The 21,089-nt window shown below is 42.1% G+C and overlaps 1 protein-coding gene across 3 annotated transcripts in view; it reads left to right on the top strand.

The window, feature by feature from the left end:
* The window catches only part of DPYD (dihydropyrimidine dehydrogenase), a 501,994-nt gene that overhangs the window by 311,174 nt on the left and 169,731 nt on the right, over positions 1-21,089 (top strand). For all 3 annotated transcript variants that reach the window (XM_028732753.2, XM_077928465.1, XM_077928464.1), the window contains exon 14: positions 15,290-15,454. In XM_028732753.2, the coding sequence (XP_028588586.2) occupies positions 15,290-15,454 (165 nt within the window). The remainder of the gene's footprint in view (positions 1-15,289; positions 15,455-21,089) is intronic.

Genomic DNA, 21,089 nt, shown 5'->3' with positions numbered 1-21,089 from the left:
TGCCCTCCATCTTTCCCAACATCAGGGTCTTTTCCAGAGAGTCTTCTCTTCTCATGAGGTGGCCAAAGTATTGGAGCCTCAGCTTCAGGATCTGTCCTTCCAGTGAGCACTCAGGGCTGATTTCCTTCAGAATGGATAGGTTTGATCTTCTTGCAGTCCACGGGACTCTCAAGAGTCTCCTCCAGCACCATAATTCAAAAGCATCAATTCTTCAGCGATCAGCCTTCTTAATGGTCCCACTCCCACTTCCATATATCACTACTGGGAAAACCATAGCTTTAACTATACGGACCTTTGTCATCAAGGTGATGTCTCTGCTTTTCATTGTACTAGTTGCACTGTACTACTTGATTGTACTAGTTGCACTAAATTCTCCAAGCAAAGTTCTGTCCCACAACAGATCTAGACCAGTCTTACCCAACCCGGTGCCCCTGGCTGATATTTTGTGCTACAGCTGCCCTCAGTTGCAGCCAGCATAGCCAATGGTTCTGGATTAAAGGTACCCCTGCCCATACGGGCCAGTCTTGACAGACTCTAGGGTTGTGCGCCCATCTCACTCAAGAGGCCGGGGGCCAGCGCTGTCCGGAGACACTTCTGGGTCACGTGGCCAGCGTGACATCGCTGCTCTGGCGAGCCAGAGCCGCACACAGAAACGCCGTTTACCTTCCCACTAGTAAGCGGTCCCTATTTATCTACTTGCACCCGGGGGTGCTTTCGAACTGCTAGGTTGGCAGGCGCTGGGACCGAGCAGCGGGAGCACACCCCGCCGCGGGGATTCGAACCGCCGACCTTTCGATCGGCAAGCCCTAGGCGCTGAGGCTTTTACCCACAGCGCCACCCGCGTCCCGGTTCTGGATTATGGGAGTTTAATTGTATTATTCATACAGTTCAGAAATATTGTCATGAATATAATGAAATATTTGACTGCACAAATATTCTCGGTCGGTTTTTCAGGTGCTGTGTGGATGGTAGTATAAGGTTTCGTTACTAGCTATACTTGAGTGGAGCCAGAAGTTTCTGGTGCCTCTTCCATCCTTACTGGAGAGAGACAATAAAGTTTTCATCTAACTTCCAGGATGGTGTGTCCTCTAAGCCTTCCATGACAGATGTCCTTCACTTTTCTTTCTCTCCCCCTCCCTTCCCCCATATTTCCCCCCTCAGTGGAAAATTTCATAAAGCAGCACAGAGTTTGGAATTGCTCTGCAAAGCACCTATTGTTCAAAGTCTAATTTTAACCTTGTCATACAGATTACTTTTTGTATTCTGTTGAATGTGATATGTCGTAATTGTTTGTCAAGGCTAAGTGGTGTAGGACATAATAGCTTCTTAAAATAATGTTTTTGTAATGGCAGAAGAAGCATTCTAAAGGTCTGGAAAAATGCTGTCAAATACAGATGTCAGAAATGCACGAGAGTTTCAATTTTTTATTTTATTTTCCCCAGTGTTTATTTCTATTAAATGCTTCTGGAAGCAATTGAGATGCTGAACTTTTGTAAGAGCATTGGAAGCAAGAGTAGCTGTTTTATTTAAAATATCAGCACAATACTTGAAAAAAGAAAAGAAAAACATTTTTCTTGAGGTTTCGTGTTTACTCTAAATTTGCTTTGAGGTTTGCTTGCTTGTTGTGTTTTTATTAGACTAAACAGTGCATGAGTGACTGTCTTACACAAAGATGTTTGATCTGATGTATCTAACCCGTTGTCTACTTTGACTGGCAATGACTCACCAGGATCTGAAGGCAGGAGTCATTCCAAGGCTTCTTTCTTGGTTTCTGGCATGATGCTTCCTGAGGAGCGATGCATGAACATCTCAGTCTCTTCCAATATTTACTCACAGTGCTGCAGTTGTTTTATTTTGCATGTACCTACAGGACCGCCTCTCCTGGTATGCCCCGCGGAGGACCTTAAGGTCCACAAATGACAACATTTTGGAGGTCCCAAGTCGCAAGGTGGTTAGATTGGTCTCAACTAGGGCCAGGGCCTTTTCAGTACTGGCCCCGACTTGGTGGAACGCTCTGTCACAAGACACTAGGGCCGTGCGGGACTTGACATCTTTCCGCAGGGCCTGCAAGACAGAGCTGTTCCGCCTGGCCTTTGGTTTGGACTCAGTCTGACCCTTATGTTTCCCTCCCCTTATGCTTTTGATCTATGGGCTACTTTTTTAATGAGGCTGCATTTTAAATTGCATTTTAACCTGTCTTTTTTTTTAAAAAAAAAATCCTATTATGTTTTTACTGTAATTTTACTGGTGTTAGCTGCCCTGAGCCTGGCTCTGGCCAGGGAATGAATGAATGAATGAATGAATGAATAAATAAATAAATAAATATATTTATTTATTTATTTATTTAGCCAGCCTGTGCTTTATTTTGTTGTCCGCTTATGCGGAAATATATCTATTTTTAAATGTATATTTTCTTTTAACTTGGCACAAAGTAGATAATGGATATTTCAGCCATCAACTGATATTTACAAATCAATTACCTCCCCTCTGTGTTCTTTTCCAAAGTTAATGAGTTTCCAGAGAGGTTGTCCTCTTAGTCTTTTGCGGCAAAAACAAGGAGCCCGGTGGCATCTTAAGACAAAGTAAATTGGCTAATAAAAGTAAAGGTACCCCTGCCCGTACAGGCCAGTCTTGCCAGACTCTGGGGTTGTGCGCCCATCTCACTCAAGAGGCCGGGGGCCAGCGCTGTCCGCAGACACTTCCGGGTCACGTGGCCAGCGTGACATCGCTGCTCTGGCGAGCCAGAGCCGCACACGGAAACGCCGTTTACCTTCCCGCCGGTAAGCGGTCCCTATTTATCTACTTGCACCCAGGGGTGCTTTCGAACTGCTAGGTTGGCAGGCGCTGGGACCGAGCAGCGGGAGCGCACCCCGCCACAGGGATTCAAACCGCCGACCTTTCGATCGGCAAGCCCTAGGCGCTGAGGCTTTAACCCACAGCGCCACCCGCGTCCCTGTAAATTGGCTAATGGTCCACCACAAAATCATCCTTCTCTGCAAACCTAAACGGGCCAGCTCAGTCCAGAATAAATCAGTTGGCTGCGGGGGAGGAAAGGAATTTAAAATTTAATTTTCATTTTTAAAAGAAGATTCAGGGTCAAAAAAAAAAGCAGCCATATTTGCTTTTTCACCTCTCCTCCACCCTCCTCTGTTGTAATTTCTGCTTTTGTAGTCTCCCCCTTCCATCCCATCCCCTGATTTCTCCTCCTAGCTGCATACAGTTCTGTGCATTTTCCCGGTTTGCAAATTTCCCCCCAACCCCATCACTGCTTTCTAATGTCACCATCACTCTTCTGGCTCCCCTTGCTCCGTCCTCTCACCACATAGAGACAGGAGCCTATGCTGTGGCTTCTGGAAATATACTGTGCAAGCCCAGGCATGGTTTAAAGATGAACGTGCAGTATGTGATCACATCATTTCTCCACTGCTTCTGTGATGCTGCTGGGAGTTAAGCCATGGTTTGGCTTAGCGTTATGTCCAAATGAGGGTTTGTGGTTCGTCTCTCCAAACAAACCACCGACAGTAAGTCAGAAACAAACCTTGGTTACAGCTGGTGGATTATTGAAAAGAAATAAACCAGGCACAGGCAACCTCAGCCCTCCAGATGTTTTGGGACTACAACTCCCATGATCCCTAGCTAACAGGACCAGTGGTCAGGGATGATGGGAATTGTAGTCCCAAAACATCTGGAGGGCCGAGGTTGCCTATGCCTGAAATAGACCATGAGTCTGGGTTCATACATAATGCCATGACAGACCATGACTTAATTTCCAACAATATGGCATCAGGAGAAGTAGGGGGGGAACAAAGTACATAGTTTAACTATGGTTTAATGCAACATGCAAAACAGGTCGGCATGCTTCCATATGGTTACCTCACACAAGAGGGATAAAGAGAATTTGCTACTACTTCTGACTTGTATGAATTTGTTCTGTTAGATTAAGGCTCCTTTATGTGTGCTGAGTTGGGGAAGCCACATTTCTATTAAAGTTTGTTTTGTAACATGAAAACAACAATGAATAGAAGCCTAACATTATTTTATTCAGATACTGGGACTTCCTTTTTAATTATGACACAAGCTCTAGGGACGCCCACTGAAGGAACAAGCAAATTATCCAAGCTAAATGAACAGTTGTACCATTCCCCACAGAGTGGTGGATTTAGTTTCTCTCACAAGTATACGTGAGCAATCCTGGGATGATACTGAAATATTGATTAAGTGCTTTCTTTAGCTGCGCTTCTCCCTGACTGGGCAGAAAGAGGGTCATCTTTATGAAAGGCACAGAGGATTTGAAATTTGCATGACCATCTATCTATTTTGCCTTTTATACCCACAATATCCTGTGTCTTCTCTCATAATGACTTACTTCTGTCTTACCCGCTCTGCATTGCATATTTATTTTCACATCCAGCTTGCTGGATCAGGCCAGTGGCCCATCTAGTCCAGCATCCTGTTCTCACAAAGACCACCCAGCTGCCTATGGGAAACCCTCAAGCAGCACCTTAGCACAAAAACACCCTCCTCTTGTGTGGTTTCCAGAAACTGGTACCCAGAAGCATCACTGCCCCTGACCATGGAGGCAGAATATAGCCACCATGGCTAGTAGCCACTGATAGCCTTATCCACTATGAACCTCTGCAATCCTCTTTTAAAACCAGCCAAGCGGCCCCTAGACTGGTGACGGCCACCAAGACCATATAACACCGGTCTTGAAAGACCTACATTGGCTCCCGGTACGTTTCTGAGCACAAGTCAAAGTGTTGTTGCTGACCTTTAAAGCCCTAAACGGCCTCGGCCCAGTATACCTGAAGGAGCGTCTCCACCTCCATCGTTCTGCCTGGACGCTGAGGTCCAGCGCCGAGGGCCTTCTGGTGGTTCCCTCACTGTGAGAAGCAAAACATCAGGAAACCAGGCAGAGGGCCTTCTCGGTAGTGGCGCCCGCCCTGTGGAACACCCTCCCACCAGATTTCAAAGAGATAAACAACTACCTGACATTTAGAAGACATCTGAAGGCAGCCCTGTTCAGGGAAGTTTTTAATGTGTGATATTTTAATCTTTGTTGGAAGCTGCCCAGAGTGGCTGGGGAAACCCAGCCAGATAGGCGGGGTACAAATAGTAAATTATTATTACTATTATTGTTATTATTTTATTATTGTTATTTGTGGGAGCAAGTTCCATAATTTAACCATGAGCTATAGGAAGACATCCTTCCTTTTATCTCTGCCGAATTTTCTAACGTTCCACTTTGTTGGATGTCCACGAACTCTAGTGAACCCACTTCCTCCGTGGCATGCTTTTGTTTTATAATTTCTGTCCTGTCGCTTCTTGCTTGCCTTTTCTCTAAACCGAAACAGTCTCCCTCGGGAAGTTGCAGGCTCTCTAGCAGGTTTTTAAGCAGAGGTTGGTTGGCCATCTGTCATGGATGCTTTAGCTGAGATCCCCACATTGCAGGGGGTTCAGACTAGATCAGGGTTTCCAAAACTTGGAACACCAGCTGTTGTTGGGCTACAACTCCCATCACCCGTAGCTAGCTGGACCACTGGTCAGGAATGATGGGAATTGCAGTCCAAAAATGACAGGGAACCCAAGTTTAGGAAACCCTGGGCTTGTGGTCCCTTCCAACTCTACAATTCCATGCTCCTGTTAAATACTTCAACCTTTCCTCATGGGGGAGTTGTCTCTAACCCCTCAATCATTTTGGTTGCCTTTTTCTGAAGCTTTTCCAACTCAATCAATACCCTTTAGAGATGAGTTGACCAGAACTGTATAGAGTATCCCAATTATAGTGCCACTTTGTCTTTTACAGTAAAATATCTTGAGCCAGTTGTGCTTCTCAGGGTAAGCAAGGGAGCCTTTAACCCTACCTGCCCACAGACTGTCTTGCCAGTGTGGTGCATACTCTAGTTATCTCTCACTTGGACTACTGCAATGCGCTTTACGTGGGGCTACCTTTGAAGGTGATTCGGAAACTGCAATTAATCCAGAATGCGGTAGCTGGACTGGTGACTGGGAGTGGCCACTGAGACCATTTAACACCGGTCCTGAAAGATCTTTATTGGCTCCCAGTACGTTTCCGAGCACAATTCAAAGTGTTGGTGCTGACCTTTAAAAGACTAAACGGCCTCGGTCCTATATACCTGAAGGAGCGTCTCCACCCCCATCATCCAGGCCGGACACTGAGGTCCAGCGCTGAGGGCCTTCTGGCTGTTGCCTCGCTGCGAGAAGTGAGGTTACAGGGAACCAGGCAGAGGGCCTTCTTGGTAGTGGCGCCTGCCCTGTGGAATACCCTCCCAGCAGATGTCAAGGCAATAAACAACTACTTTACTTTTTAAAAACAACTGAAGGCGGCCCTGTTTAGGGAAGTTTTTAATGTCTGATGCTGTATTGTTTTTAATATTTGGTTGGAAGCCGCCCAGAGTGGCTGGGGAAACCCAGCCAGATGGGCAGGATAGAAATATATTATTATTATTATTATTATTATTATTATCCTGCAGTGGAGAATCTTCTATTCAATGAGGCTCCCATCACAGCTAAGGATGACTGGAGCTTTTTAATCAAGCGGTTTCCCACTGCACAAGTTACAGACAAACACAGGAAAGCAGGGGTGAGTCACACCATGACTGGATCACCATGAAGTCAGTTGCACACAAGTCCCTTTGAAATAAATGTGCAAAGGGAGTCATGACTTAACAGAAACCCCATTGATTCCAATGGGAATAAAGTGCAAATGACTTCAATTTGGAACTAACCCAGTGCTCCAAAATAAAGCATCTGTGGATTGTGGATTTCGATCACAAATTCAGTAATGTATTCTGTTAAGAACATGAAGTCTGTTCTTGCACGCTACAACTGAGTGCCTGTTCAAACTTTACCTACAATTATGTTTTACGGAGACATGAAAGTCATCCCCCCACCCACCCCCCCAGAATAGTTTCGTAAGACATCCCTGTGGAATTGTTCACAATAAGGCCATTGTGACTGTCTTTCTTCCAGTGCTGACATTTAGTAAGAAGTAACCACTGTTACACTCTGGAACTTACTTCAAAGCACCTAAAAAGCTCTCTAGATGAGGAAAGGTCATATAAATTAACTTCTGAAAAAGACATAATGTGATCACTTTGTTTAAACCTTTACATCATCTATAATGAAGGGAAACTGACAAAGGTCACACAGTTCACTAAATACAACAATTTCATATTCCAAAGTTAACAAAAGATCTGCCTTAAGCATTTAATTCTGTCTCATTAACGTTCCTCCCCATTGTAGAGGTGCACTTTCTACATGAAAGCAGTGACAGCCACCAAGTTGGTTGTAGGCTTCCTGGATTTTGTACCACCTTCTTCTTCTTCTTCTTCTTCTTCTTCTTCTTCTTCTTCTTCTTCTTCTTCTTCTTCATCATCATCATCTAAGGGGATACTCTTGGTTAGTTTATTTCAGGTTTCTGACTTCATTTTCCGTTAGTTTTTTTTTATTCACTGGTGACTTCTGTGAACTTTTATCACAGTCTCTCCTTGAACAGAAATGCGAGATCCTTAATTCTAGTTTGGTTCATCTGGATGTTTGCTATATCTGTGCCATCCTAGCTGAGTTGCAACTTAAACTGAAAATTTACCTGAGAGCTTAACACAATATATGAAACTGACTTAGACACACATGGTGGATCTAAAGAGGGCATTGAATGTGCTCATATTGGCTTGGGTCCAATAAATACCTAGTGTAAGCAGAAAAGTACTTACTGTACACTGGCTCAAGGGAGCCCCACTTATTTATCTCAGTGTTCCTGTAGTTCTACAGCTCCTCCCCCCCATTCCCTAAGGTCCCTTGACCCTCAGGAGTGACCTTCAATGGGTGCAGGCAGGAGGAGCTTGGAAAACCCAATTGAGAGAGTGGAATTCTGCCGTCTCTGTCTCTGGATCTGACCCAATGTGCCAAAGTATATAGTCTCTGTGGCAACTGGAATCTGTGGCCAGGATCCAAGGAAACACAAAATTTGTTCCTTGCGCCAATACACCTTTTTGTTGTTGTTGTTGTTGGCATCCATTTGTCTCAAGAGACAATGGAGCACACCTTCAGAGACAAAGTCAAAGCATCAAAGTGACCTCCCCAGGGCACAAGCAAGCCTGGGCAGTGTGTATTGAGGTCCTGGACTACTCAGGTGACAAGACCCCCCTCTCGGCCTCACTGATGTGGTCCAGAGTGCCTTTGGACTCAAATAAATTCAGGTGTCCAGCCAGATATTGTGATCTGGAGAAGAATGAGGTTTTATGCTTAAATACCTTGTCCACAAACAGATAGGATTGGGCTGGTCAATGCAATAAATGGTGTGTGTGTGTGTGTGTGTGTGTGTGTGTGTGTGTGTGTGTGTGAGAGAGAGAGAGAGAGAGAGAGAGAGAGAGAGAGAGAGAGAGAGAAGATTGATTCTTTACAGAAGCCAATACTGTCATTTTGACACGTTTGTTTTGCATGTGTGTCATGGCTGACTTTTGTTCTTCCGTGTTTGATTTTAAGTATGCAGAAGGTTTACAGGAATCATACACACTGTGACACAAAGTGTGTTTTGAATGTAGTTGGCCATTAAATACATTAAATCTGCAGTAAGATAAATGATGAAGAAAGGTTATATATCTATATATAGATATTTAGGGTTGTAGCATTTCTTTGTTGGCTAACTTGTTGGGTTACAATTTATCTGAATTCCACTTCTACTCCATTTGCAACTGTTGACAAATAGAGTCATGTGACTCTGAAAACAAAATCAGGTACCACATAGCAGACAAAGTGATGTGGTTGATTTGACACATGATGCTGTGATGTCACTGAACAACCACAAACAAAATCCTTTCGAGACCCAGTAAATCAGACACCATGTCATAGTGAGTAAATAAGAGAGAGAGAAAGAAATTTCAAATGCAGTGGTAACAAAATTATATCAAACTGGGAAATGAGCCTGAAGCAACAATTAAGGAGGGGAAAATGTGAGCATTAACAGTGCAGCCCTCTAACTTGTGTCAATAAATATATTTTGTGTTTCAATTTATTCAGTTCCATTTTCCACAATCCATTTGGAAAAGTAACAATATTTAAGGAGGCCCTCAAGAGTAGATTGCAATTGAGGAAATGTATAATGTGAGAAAGATGTAATAAAATTAGTTCTTTGTAAAATTATCCATGTTGAAGACCTTCATTTGTCTACAGACATTTGTAATGCAAAGCAGCTGTTTTCCCCGTACCTGAACCAGTGCAAAATAAGTTTAAGGTGATTTAGTCTAATTCATTTCTATTAGAGTGCAATTAGAGTGCAGTGAATTCTTACCTTATTTGTTACCAGTGTGTGTGTGTGTGTGTGTGTGTGTGTGTGTGATTCACCACAAGCATATGTATGATTTATTTATTTACTTTGTAAAAACATTTTCACTTGTAAATAATTGTGGAAAACAGGGCCTAAAAAGCAATGTGCTTCCAGGCTGGCATTTGTCCTAGTCTCTTTTGCTTCTGAGAGTCCAAACACTGCAAAGCTCCTTTCCAGGCAAGATGTGATGAGTTTTGCTGAAGACTCAGTAGACTTTGAATAGTTTCAATTAACCTGTGTGGATGATGGGGGGGGGGGGGACGACGGGACTTCCAGATGACCTGTTTATTGAGTGTTCATCCCAATTAGACAATGTTGGCTATTCTGATTTGTCTGTAGGCAGGTTAGATGTTGCTGCATCAAAGTGAATGTCATCCCACACTTTCCAGCACTTTCCTCCCTCAATTTCCCTATCACAAAAAGTCCATGTTTTGGGGGAGGTGGGTTTGTTGCGGCAGAGCTCTCAACCAATTATATTTGTGACATTTGAATTGTCCAGTATATGGTTGAATCCCACATGAAAATAATAATAATAATAATAATAATAATAATAATAATAATAATAATAATTAAACAAATTATTTATACCCCACCCATCTGGCAGGGCTTCCCCAGCCACTCTGGGCAGCTTCCAACAAACTACTGTAATGCATCAAACATGAAAAGCTTCCCTAAACGGGGCTGCCTTCAGATGTCTCCTAAAAGTCTGGTAGTTGTTCTCTTTGACATCTGGTGGGAGGGCGTTCCACAGGGCGGGCGCCACTACCGAGAAGGCCCTCTGCCTTGTTCCCTGTAGCTTTGCTTCTCACAATGAGGGAACCGCCAGAAGGCCCTCGGCACTGGACCTCAGTGTCCGGGCAGAACGATGGGGGTGGAGACGCTCTGGCATCTGAAAGTCCCCAGTGTTTCAACCTGCAGTTGAAGGTGTTGCTGCAACCTCCTGCTCCTCTGATTAGGCATGCCTGCCTCTCCAGCTCCCTGGATAAGAGTGGCTGTGATCACAGCTTCCCCACCAGAAGAAGAGCTTGCATAGGAGTCTGATACCTAGGCCATGTTTCTCTGGGTGAAGTGGGGAATAAGTGAGGTTTGAAAGCGGGGTGTGGGGGACTGGGTTTTACAGTCAGTTGGCATGTATGATAATTCCTTGATAATTCCTTGAACTGCAGTGGGGGAGCATTGAATGGAATGCAGGGCACCCATGGAATGCGGCCTAGGACCCACGTACCTATGGGACCGCCTCTCCTGGTATGCCCCGCGGAGGACCTTAAGGTCCACAATTGACAACATTTTGTAGGTCCCAGGTCACAAGGTGGTTAGATTGGTCTCAACTAGGGCCAGGGCCTTTTCAGTACTGGCCCCAACTTGGTGGAACGCTCTGTCACAAGAGACTAGGACCCTGCGGGACTTGACATCTTTCCGCAGGGCCTGCAAGACAGAGCTGTTCCGCCTGGCCTTTGATTTGGACTTGGTCTGACTCTTATGTTTCCCTCCCCTTATGGACTTGATTTATCAGCTACTTTAAAATGAGGCTGCATTTTAAATTGCATTTTAACCTGTATTTTAAATTGGTGGCGTTTTTTTCCTGTTATGTTTTTACTGTAATTTTACTGGTGTTAGCCACCCTGAGCCTGGCTCTGGCCGGGGAGGGCAGGGTATAAATATATTATTATTATTATTATTATTATTATTATTATTATTATTATTATTATTATTTCACCTGTGGAAATCCTAATTTGTTTTTCGCAATTGCCATCAACCCAGTTTCCTATATCCTTCAATATTTCTCTGATGAAAATAGGGACATCCTATTCTAAAATATTTTTAATTATTTATATCCCACCCATCTGATTGAAGTTGCCCCAGCCACTCTGGACAGCTTCCAAAGTATATAAAAACATAATAAAAATGTGAACATTAAAAAACTTCCCTATGCAGGGCTGCCTTCAGATGTCTTCTAAAGGTTGTAAAGTTACTTATCTCCTTGTCTCGGGGGTTGCGTAACTCCATATCCTCCAACATTTCTTGAATAAAAATAGGGACATCCTAAGGAAAAGCAGGATATTCTGGGATCAAATCAGAAACCAGGATGGCTTGTGTAAATCTGGGACTATCCCTGGAAAATAGGACACTGGATGGTCTGGCTTCCTCCCATGTCAATATTACTTACACCTTTCCTTATATGTTCGAGGTGGTTTATAGCCATCTGACAAAAAATGCAGTTCAATAAGACTATGAACAACTTGTCTGGAGCATCCCAATAGTTAAAATGCATATTCATAATGTGGCAAAATAAATCTATTTTCTTTAAAAATCATCCAAACATTCAGTTCATCAAAATTGCATTAGGGGGCTGCCAAATAGGAGGTAGGAGGAGGCATGGAAATGGGTTGGGTTTTGTACAAGGAGGGGTGGGGAAAAGCTGGGAGTAGGAAGGAGAAATGGGGAGTGGAGGTGAAATGGGGTACAATAGGGGCTGCAGGGGAATAGAAGGCAGATTCATATTTCAGTGTACAGTGGTACCTCGGGTTAAGTACTAAATTCGTTCCAGAGGTCCGTTCTTAGCCTGAAACTGTTAGCTAATGGGGCCTCCCGCTGCTGCCGGGCCACCGGAGCACGATTTCTGTTCTCATCCTGAAGCATAGTTCTCATCCTGAAGCATAGTTCTTAACCTGAAGCGTATGTAACCCGAGGTACCACTGTAAAGTGTAGAGGAGGATTAGTAGCTGCAGTGTTTGGGACAAGGAGGTCACAATGGGAGTGGTCTGTTTGCAAGAGGAGTTGCAGAAAAGGAGGGAGTGTTGAATATATACTTTATGGTAATTTATGGACCGAATAGATATCTAAAGCCATTTGCATGACCAGTCCATGCAGAATGTAGGCACCCTATATATAGAAATGAGCAAACCAGTGATATTTTAGGGAGCAGGATAGCAGGTGCGGCCCGTTACTTACATCACAGTAGCCTACACAACACAAAACACTGTTGCTGTATGTAGGTTTTATTTTATTTATTTTTTATCTTACATTTTGGAAATGTACATCCAGGTGTTTTTTTCTTTAAAATTTTTGGAGGTCCTCAAGAGAGTGGAGCCCTAAGCTATAGCTTGATTAGCTTATATTATCCAGCACTGGGGAGGAGGAAACATGGACATGAGGTTGCAAAATAGACAAGAGAAGTGGCTTCAGAAATGGGGTTGGGAAGGTGAAAGGGGGGCTTAGCAGTTGCATGAGGTGGGATGGGGAATTTTTAGTTCGCATGGGTGGAGCATTAGCAGCACTGCAGTTTGTTAGGGTTGTTAAGAGTTACTGAGAGACCCCTGTTCCCCCTCACAGAGCTGGAGTTCTCCGGGAAGAAAGATGGATCGTTAAACCGCTGTGAGAACAGGGGTCTCCTGGCAACTTTCAGCAGCCATAGCAAACTACACTTCGCAGGCTTCTCTGGGGGGAGCCATGGCTGTTTAAAGCATTATGGCAAATGGTCGAACCTCACACTCATTTTGTGTAAGTGCAAAGCATTGTCCTGAATGTGAATTGGCTATGTGATAGCTTTACACAGCCAATCTATCCTTCCCTTGGGGATGGAACTGTATGAGGTGATCCATAGGTTTAGTCCCATCTCTGTGATCTTAAAATATCTATACAGTTTATAAAACTACACAAGCTTCATTGCTCATAGCCCAAGGAGATCACAATCCACAATTAAAATAAGAGAGAAAACAGATCCTCGGTTACAAGAAAGAAAAGACAAAAATCGATCAACAAAATTTATGGCGGTTTACAAGCAGGAATGCTGCAACATTATCAACCCTACAGCTTAGAAACAAATTAAAGAGGATCAAAACATTTCAGAGATTATACCTAAATATTTAAGGGTTGGGTTTGTTTGGTTTTTTGAAAAGAAGTTCTCTGTGATATTTAATGTCAAACAAAATGATCAGAAGCACAGGGGAATCCCACCGCCCAATTGATTTTGATGAAATAACAAGACACTTTGTGAATATAACTGCTGGACAAAACTGAGGGAAAGGGAAAGGTAGCGTAGGTAGATCATTAATGAAAATTAATAAAGCTGACAACAGGACTGCATTTCTTTGTGTATCATAATGCCCACATCTTCAGAGGCTGCTGGAAAATTAACTGAAAACTTTATTGACATGCAGTGCCTTGGGATGTAAGGAGAATATACGACAGGAAAAGTTCTAACTGCTATTATCCTTTCCCCAGTTACCATTGAAATGTCAGCAGTGCTGATTAACCACTGCACATTAATTGGCATGCTTTCTCTATATGCGAATGTACATATTTGTACATTCACACCATTTCTCGCCATTTATTTTATAATAAATAGTCCAAACAGAAAAACAAATAGAAATCACTAGACATTTACATACAATATGAAGCAAGTCCCTTTATCCTCTGCAACGGTAGCATTTGGCAGATTCAGGAATAAATAATCATTTGTGGTGAGGGTATGCCTTATCAAACATATGCAGATCAGCACTAATTAATGCTAATTAAGGTTTCCTGTCTATCTAGTTGGAAAAACGTCCAAATGTTATGAAATCAGTTAGCATGCCTATTACCCTAATTGTTTTATATGGGATGGATCTTAATTAAAATATGTAAATTGACCTTAATTGCTATATACTAATGGGGGTTCATGTTATCTCTCCAGAAGTGACAAGATGGTGAGTAGGGGTACTTAACCAAATAATTCTATGAAATCCTTAACTAAATGGCCTTTACCCAAAAAAATCATTTTTTATTATAAATTGCCAAAAGAACTTATTTACATACAGCATTTTTTTTCTAATTTAAGTGTCTTAAAAACACATACATGCATATATAGGTAGGGAGAGAAAAAATGAAAAAAATGCTTAATTATGCTTTCCTCCACAGGATGAAGATTTCCTTATAACTTTATGGTTCTGATCTGAAGTGGTTTGATTATAGCATATTATAATATTGGACTCTTAATATTGTCCATATCATTCACTCTGAGTGCCTAGTGGTTGCTGAGCTCTCTGGCTAGGGTTAGACTCGCTGAAATAAAAGAATGTTCTTTTACTGAAATGAAAATGCTCAAGTTTGCCTGGAGGTTCATTCATTTACGCGCTCTCTCTCTCTCAGTTCTGTATAAGGTATTTCACTTCTCATTGTGTTAACACCTTGGTGTGATCCCAGGCACACATCTAGCTTTGCAACTTTTGTGAATGTGTGGCCAATAGACAGCCTTGTCTGTGTCCCCATCTTCAGACACTCAAAGGATAGGTGGGAATTGCCTCTCCTTGTGTATTATATTATTATTACTAAATTTAATAAATCTCTGCACAACAACAACAGAGCATTGAGCTGATAGCATCATTTTACATATTATTAAAACATTAATGGTCATTGTAGGCTTTCCACAAACACGTTTGCGAAATTGATGGGAGAAATTTGCTATCTACTTCCCCATGAAAAGAAAGGGAACCAGGTTGTTACATCAAAGGTGTCTCACTTTACAACACCTATTGCGACCCCTCTAAGCCCAGTTAGTTCCTCTGAAATAGCCACATCCCAGATATGGTTGAACCCAGCCTCAAAGTGGTAGCTCAGTTTGTCTGTGTCTTTAACACCATCCATGGCCTCCTAGGCCAACTGCTTTCTGTATCACACCTTTTACCCAGAATCCATTTCTCTCCCTTCCCCTTCTCTGCTGTCTTCCTTGTCTGTGTCAGATTCCTCTTATACATTGCACAGCACCTGGCGAAACAGCAAAGCCATAGCTGCATTTTCGCTGTAAGATTAGCAGGCATCTGTTCAGATATATGTGGCAGACTATCCTCTATCACGACATTTCTACATTTTCTCCAAAACCATTTTTTTCCTGCACTACTGTGGTTGATATCTCCTTCTTCTTGTTTAACTTATTTTTTCTCTCTCTCATTGTGTTAATAGGACATTGTAACAAACGTTTCTCCGAGAATAATACGTGGTGTTACCTCAGGCCCCATCTATGGTCCAGGCCAAGGCTCTTTCCTGAACATTGAGCTCATCAGTGAGAAAACGGCGGCCTACTGGTGTAAAAGTGTCTCTGAGCTGAAGATGGACTTCCCTGACAAAGTAAGTTGAGCTTTGATGCAAAGGAAGTTCCCATAGGGGCTGGAGAAGAGGAGTGGAGGTCTAGTCCGAGAGACAGGTGATCATGGTGCATATATTCATCCTGTTTTCACATCTGGTAAACGGGTTCTGCAGGGTTTTATGGTTTGAGAACCTGCAAAACATGTTTAACTAGAGGCGAAAGTAGGACAAAAGAAATGTGTTTATGCCATGGACTGCTTGCTTAAAAAAACTATTTTCTTCTCCAGTTCTGTGTGCAAATACATTGTTTCAACAACAGCAAACAGTAATGCATGTAATGTAGTTGAATGTAGCCATTCATTCAGTTACAAACTATCCTTATTGTAACGGTAAATTTATCACTAAATGAGGATAGATTTTTGCAGCCTGAGTAGAAATCTCTTGGTGCTTATAATAAAATGCTCTGCGTAATTAGGGCTTTTAGGAAGTTTTTTTTCATATCCCTGAAAAAGCATATAATTCTCGATAGGGTGTGCATTGCTTTTATTTATTTATTTACTTAGACAATACTCAGAAAGTGTTTTTTTCCCTAAATGAACTTAATGAGCAAGTGAATGGCATCCTCTGCTCTATTGAGAGAAAAAGCAGAGATGAGTGTACAAAAGAATATCAACTAGTGATTACAGTAAAGTAAATTATTGTGTTATGGTAAATATTAAAAACAGAAGGAAATTTGATATATAATTGCCTTTGCATTGTAATAGAGGCAGTTTAAACAGTAGGTTCAAAAATCATCATGCTAAGAATTAAGCCTTTGTCACTATCAAAGCAGTTGACAGTGCTTTGAATTGAGGTTTGGTACAAAAGGAATTGTATTCAGATTATCCAAAATATAGCTGCATTAACTCTTATGATTCACATGGCCCTGACGGGAGTTGAGCTGAACAATATAATTTGCAAGGGGCTGATGCTAATTTTCAGATGGGATTCAATTGCACACCATCAAATGCAGGTTGTACAATTAGAGTGGACTTGGTACAACAAGCTCACGCCTTTAAAAAGCCATTTTAGTGGCTAAAGAAAGTGATAGGAAATGCACTGGGAAGTGTGAGACAACAGCTGTTTGACGTGATTTCAGAGAACCTCTCCACTAGGGAATGGATGCATCTGTCAATTTCGGTTTCTTTCAGTTTCTGATTCCAATTTTAAATTCAGTCCTCCACATTTCAGCCACAATTAACATTTAGGGAGAAAAAAACCTCATGAAAATTTGTCAGAATCTTAGTGAGAACAAGAGAAAGAGTAGGTCAAGATGCTCACTGTGGTGACTGTCTGGAGTCTAGTTGCTTTTATCTTCTCCTAAGATACTCAAGAATGATATTATTTGGTTCTCCAGAGCATGCAGCATAGGAAATATGGCCTTGCATTGACCATGTACAGTGGTACCTCAGGTTACAGACGCTTCAGGTTACAGACTCCGCTAACCCAGAAATAGTACCTCGGGTTAAGAACTTTGCTTCAGGATGAGAACAGGATGAGTACGGTGGCGGCACGGCAGCAGTGGGAGGCCCCATTAGCTAAAGTGGTACCTTGGGTTAAGAACAGTTTCAGGTTAAGAATGGGCCTTCAGAACGAATTAAGTTCTTGACCTGAGGTAGCACTGTATTCCATACATAGAGAGACATCACAACTGAACAGGAGGCAGCTGAAAATCTCAAGGCCTAGTTAAAAATAATAATAATTTATTTATACCACACTGATCTGGCTGGGTTTCCCAACATAACAACAACAACAACAACAACAAATAATGCAACAAAACATCAAACATTAAAAACTTGCCTGAAATTGGCTGCCTTCAGATGCCTTCTAAAAGTCAGATAGTTGTTTATTTCCTTGACATCTTATGGGAGGGCATTCCACAGGGTGGGTGCCACTACCGAGAAGACCCTCTGCTTGCTTCCCTGTAACCTCACATCTCGCAGTGAGGCAACCGCCAGAAGGCCCTCAGAGCTGGACCTCAGTGTTGGGGCTGAACAATGGAGGTGGAGATGCTCCTTCAGGTATACTGGGCCAAGGCATATAGTTAAGCATGAGCAGAGCTTGCTCACCGCCATGGCAGCCATTGAACAAAGCACAACACTTCCAACTTTCAGGGAAAATCATCAGCTAGAGCCAGGGTGGTGGGTGGATGCAGTACCCCCTTCCTCTGGTGTAGTTCTGTCACCTTCAGTAGGATTGCACAAATGTAAGCAGTCAGTGAATTGGCTCATAATGTCAGTCAATCAATTTTGATGTGCCGGTGTCTGCCAGACCGTCATTGTAATGAATGGAGCACAAGAAAGGGCTTTAGAAGATTGACTATTAATAAAGACATCCACAATGAATACAGCTTTAAAAAAATATCATTGAAAGTGAGTGACAAGTTTCCCTGAGTGTACATAAGCACTTAGTGACCCTTATTCAGTATTTGACAGTGCATGTCGTGGCATTTTAATGGAACATTTGATAAATTAAGCTGTCCTGGAAACAGGGATTTCCTTAGCCAAACAGAACTCTTGAGTAAAGTATATTAGTGATGTTTGACTGACAATTAAATCCTTTCACCATTGGTTCAGGAAATATATTTATTGTCAGTAAATAATGACTTGCTAAGCAAACTAAAAAACATACCACAAGCGCTAAACATTATTAAAAATAAATAAATAGACTGGATAAAGACTGGTACAGGATTGTAGACTTAGGTCACACATAATTTGAGCTGTGGGTTGCCATCACATTTGTGATTACTTCCATACCCCCCTAAGGTGTACATGAGGGGAGTCTTAGTCGTCTAGCAATACATGTCTGTCTATAATAGCCACCAAGTGGATTTATTTATTTATTTGCATATATCACCGATCTAAAGGCAAAAAAGACTGTGGTGAACAATGTAAAATCAACACTAACATACTCATTTTTCAAAAATAATTTTATTAAGAATAGTACAATGAGCTGAAAGCAAAAAGAGAGGGGGAAAGAGAAAGAATACATAAAACATTTTAAAAGGTTGAGGAAAAAACAATAATACGACAGTAAATTATAATTAAGATTGCAGAACTACATAACATGTATGTAAATGGATAAACTTACTGTTTCCCTCAAATGTCCATTGATTCATGGGTCATGGTGGCTTCAGTAAATATGTTCCAAATATCATTAAATTTGTCCATACATAATCTTCGTCTGAAAGCGATCCATTAATGGGTTGCAAGGGCTGTTGTGTCTTCTGTTCATTGATTGAAAGAGGCCATATTTTTGTCCTTCCAATGTATCTAATGATACAGTAACATTACATTCATAAAACAAATGCAAAATGTGTTAATCTGGTGTACTGATTTGTGATGGATGCATCAAGACGGTTGGCTCACCCCTCAGGGAAAGCCTGGGTGAAAGGGGGACCTTTAAGTGGGCACCTAAATGCCAATACTGTAGTCCGAAGGGCAGATGTCACCACACTAAAAGGATCTGGCATTAGTGGCCATAAGAAAAACTTTTGGAACCTATGGCACCACTAAGAAAGACTCTTGAGAGGACTGAAGTGGCAGGAGGCGATCTGGTCCCAAGTTGCTCAGGGCTCTATAAACCAAAAGCAAGACCTTAGACTTGACTGGCAGCGTATTGGTAGCTGGCATAACTCTTTCAACACAGAGATAGATAGAACACACCTTGCTGCTGCATTCTGTACTTGCTGTAGCTTCTGGACCACTGTTAAGGGTTGCCCCACACAAAGCACATTGCAACAATCCAATTAATACAATGATGAGTGGGGGTTTTTTGTCATGGTAATTGTAACTATCCTATTGACAACCTAGACCTACAGGCTAAGTTTAATATCACCTTTCTCCAGTGAGCTCTGTGAAAGAATTGGAACTACTGGAATTACTAAAAATTTGCCTAATTACAGTTCCTACAATTCACTGTTGTGGCTTTCCCCGGAGAAAGTGGTATAATGTAGATATGCTTCTTGTCATGTAAATATTCCTTTTCAGGAACCTGTGTGTGTATATATGTGTATTGTGTGTGTGTGTGTGTGTGTGTGAGAGAGAGAGAGAGAGAGAGAGAGAGAGAGAGAAAGCACATATATGTAATTACAGTGCTACTATGAAAAATATATATTTATGGTGTCTGTCAAAAACCCTTTTGTCTTCCATACTCTTTATAACTGGGGACTGATATCTAAAATCAACACTTTATTGAGCCATATTTTCATAGCCAAACTATAATATCCTGTCCAGTCTGATGGAATCACAGGTGTTCATTTTATATGAGATGTTTAGGTTCTCGAGCGAAGAACCTTGAAGCTGGAAAGGAAGTGTGCGCTATCTCGAAATGACGAGAGTGTCTAAGTAAATGTGTAGTTGAATGTCTGGAGTTGTGTTTCTCTCTCTCTCTCTTTTAGAAAGAAGGCCACAAACTACACCTGTAAAGTATCAGTTTGCACTCCTGAATGAGCCATTCTGCCTTATTGACTGTCTGTGATTCATTAGCAGGAAGATGCATTACAATTTATTGGCATGAAACACTGTGATTTGAGATCACAGGAAGTGCAACATTACGCACACCCTGGGCAGAAATGCATATAGGATACACATTGTATTTTTTTCTAAGGCAGGGAGGGGATTATGTCAAGGTCTTGTGCGCGAGAGAAGTAAGGGCTCCACTTTCCAAGTGTTCTGTGGATTTACCTTCAGTTGTGCAGAATGGCCGTCTTTCTCTCCACCCCATGCCTTTGTGTTGCTGAAATAGCTTTTTATGAAAAATGTGATAGTCAATGGTACAAAACAGTAACGCACATTGGAGATTTGTATCTTCAGTAAGAAGCATCCTTTGCTTAGAGCGCAAGACATTGGTCCTATTAGGAAGGAACGCATTTCACAATTTTATGAGGATGATAAGCACATCTTGAAGACGTTGCCCCAAGGTGTAAAGTAGGAGAAAATTAAAGCTGTTTCTGAAATAATCTGCCAGGCCTCTTCCGGAAAATGAGCTGAGAGCTTCTCTTGATTACTGGGAAAAACAAACCCTTAATGGCGAAAGACAGCTTTAGTACTCACAGCACCTGATCTTGACAATTCAGTTAATGCCAGTGCTGAAAGCTCCTCTACGGAGGAATGGGAGAAGAGCTCTTTGCAAGAATATGGATCATGGCTTAAAATGTGAGCCATTCTGTAGCTCGGCATTCCTTTCCTCCTGAAATATGATGCACAATTCCATTGTTAAAAGTGCTCTGTGTGTGCACAGACATGCTCACACACATGAACATTCATGTGCAAAAATACATTTTCATCCTATTGCAGAACCTTGCTTGAATTTTGCATTCCAGCACTGGGAGATCTGAGAAGCAGAGCTCGCTCCACTGGCTCTGCTGTGACAGGCCAGCCCCATCAGGCCTTGTCTCCCCTCCCCAGAAGAGCCATTCCATCAGGCTGCCTCAATGGATGGGGGGAATAGGAAGCAGGAATAATTATCATAATAATCATATGCCACCCATCTGACTGGGTTGCCCCAGCCTCTCTGGGCAGCTCCCAACAAAATATTAAAAACACAATAACACATCAACCATTAAAACCTTTCCTGAACAGGGTTGCCTTCAGATGTCTTCTACAATCAAATAGTTGTTTATCAGTTTGACATCTGA

This window comes from Podarcis muralis, chromosome 5 (genome assembly GCF_964188315.1).
Source record: "Podarcis muralis chromosome 5, rPodMur119.hap1.1, whole genome shotgun sequence".
NCBI classification, from domain to species: Eukaryota; Metazoa; Chordata; class Lepidosauria; order Squamata; family Lacertidae; genus Podarcis; species Podarcis muralis.
The sequence above is the reverse complement of the archived record's forward strand: the minus strand, read 5'-3'. Positions and strand labels throughout refer to the sequence as shown.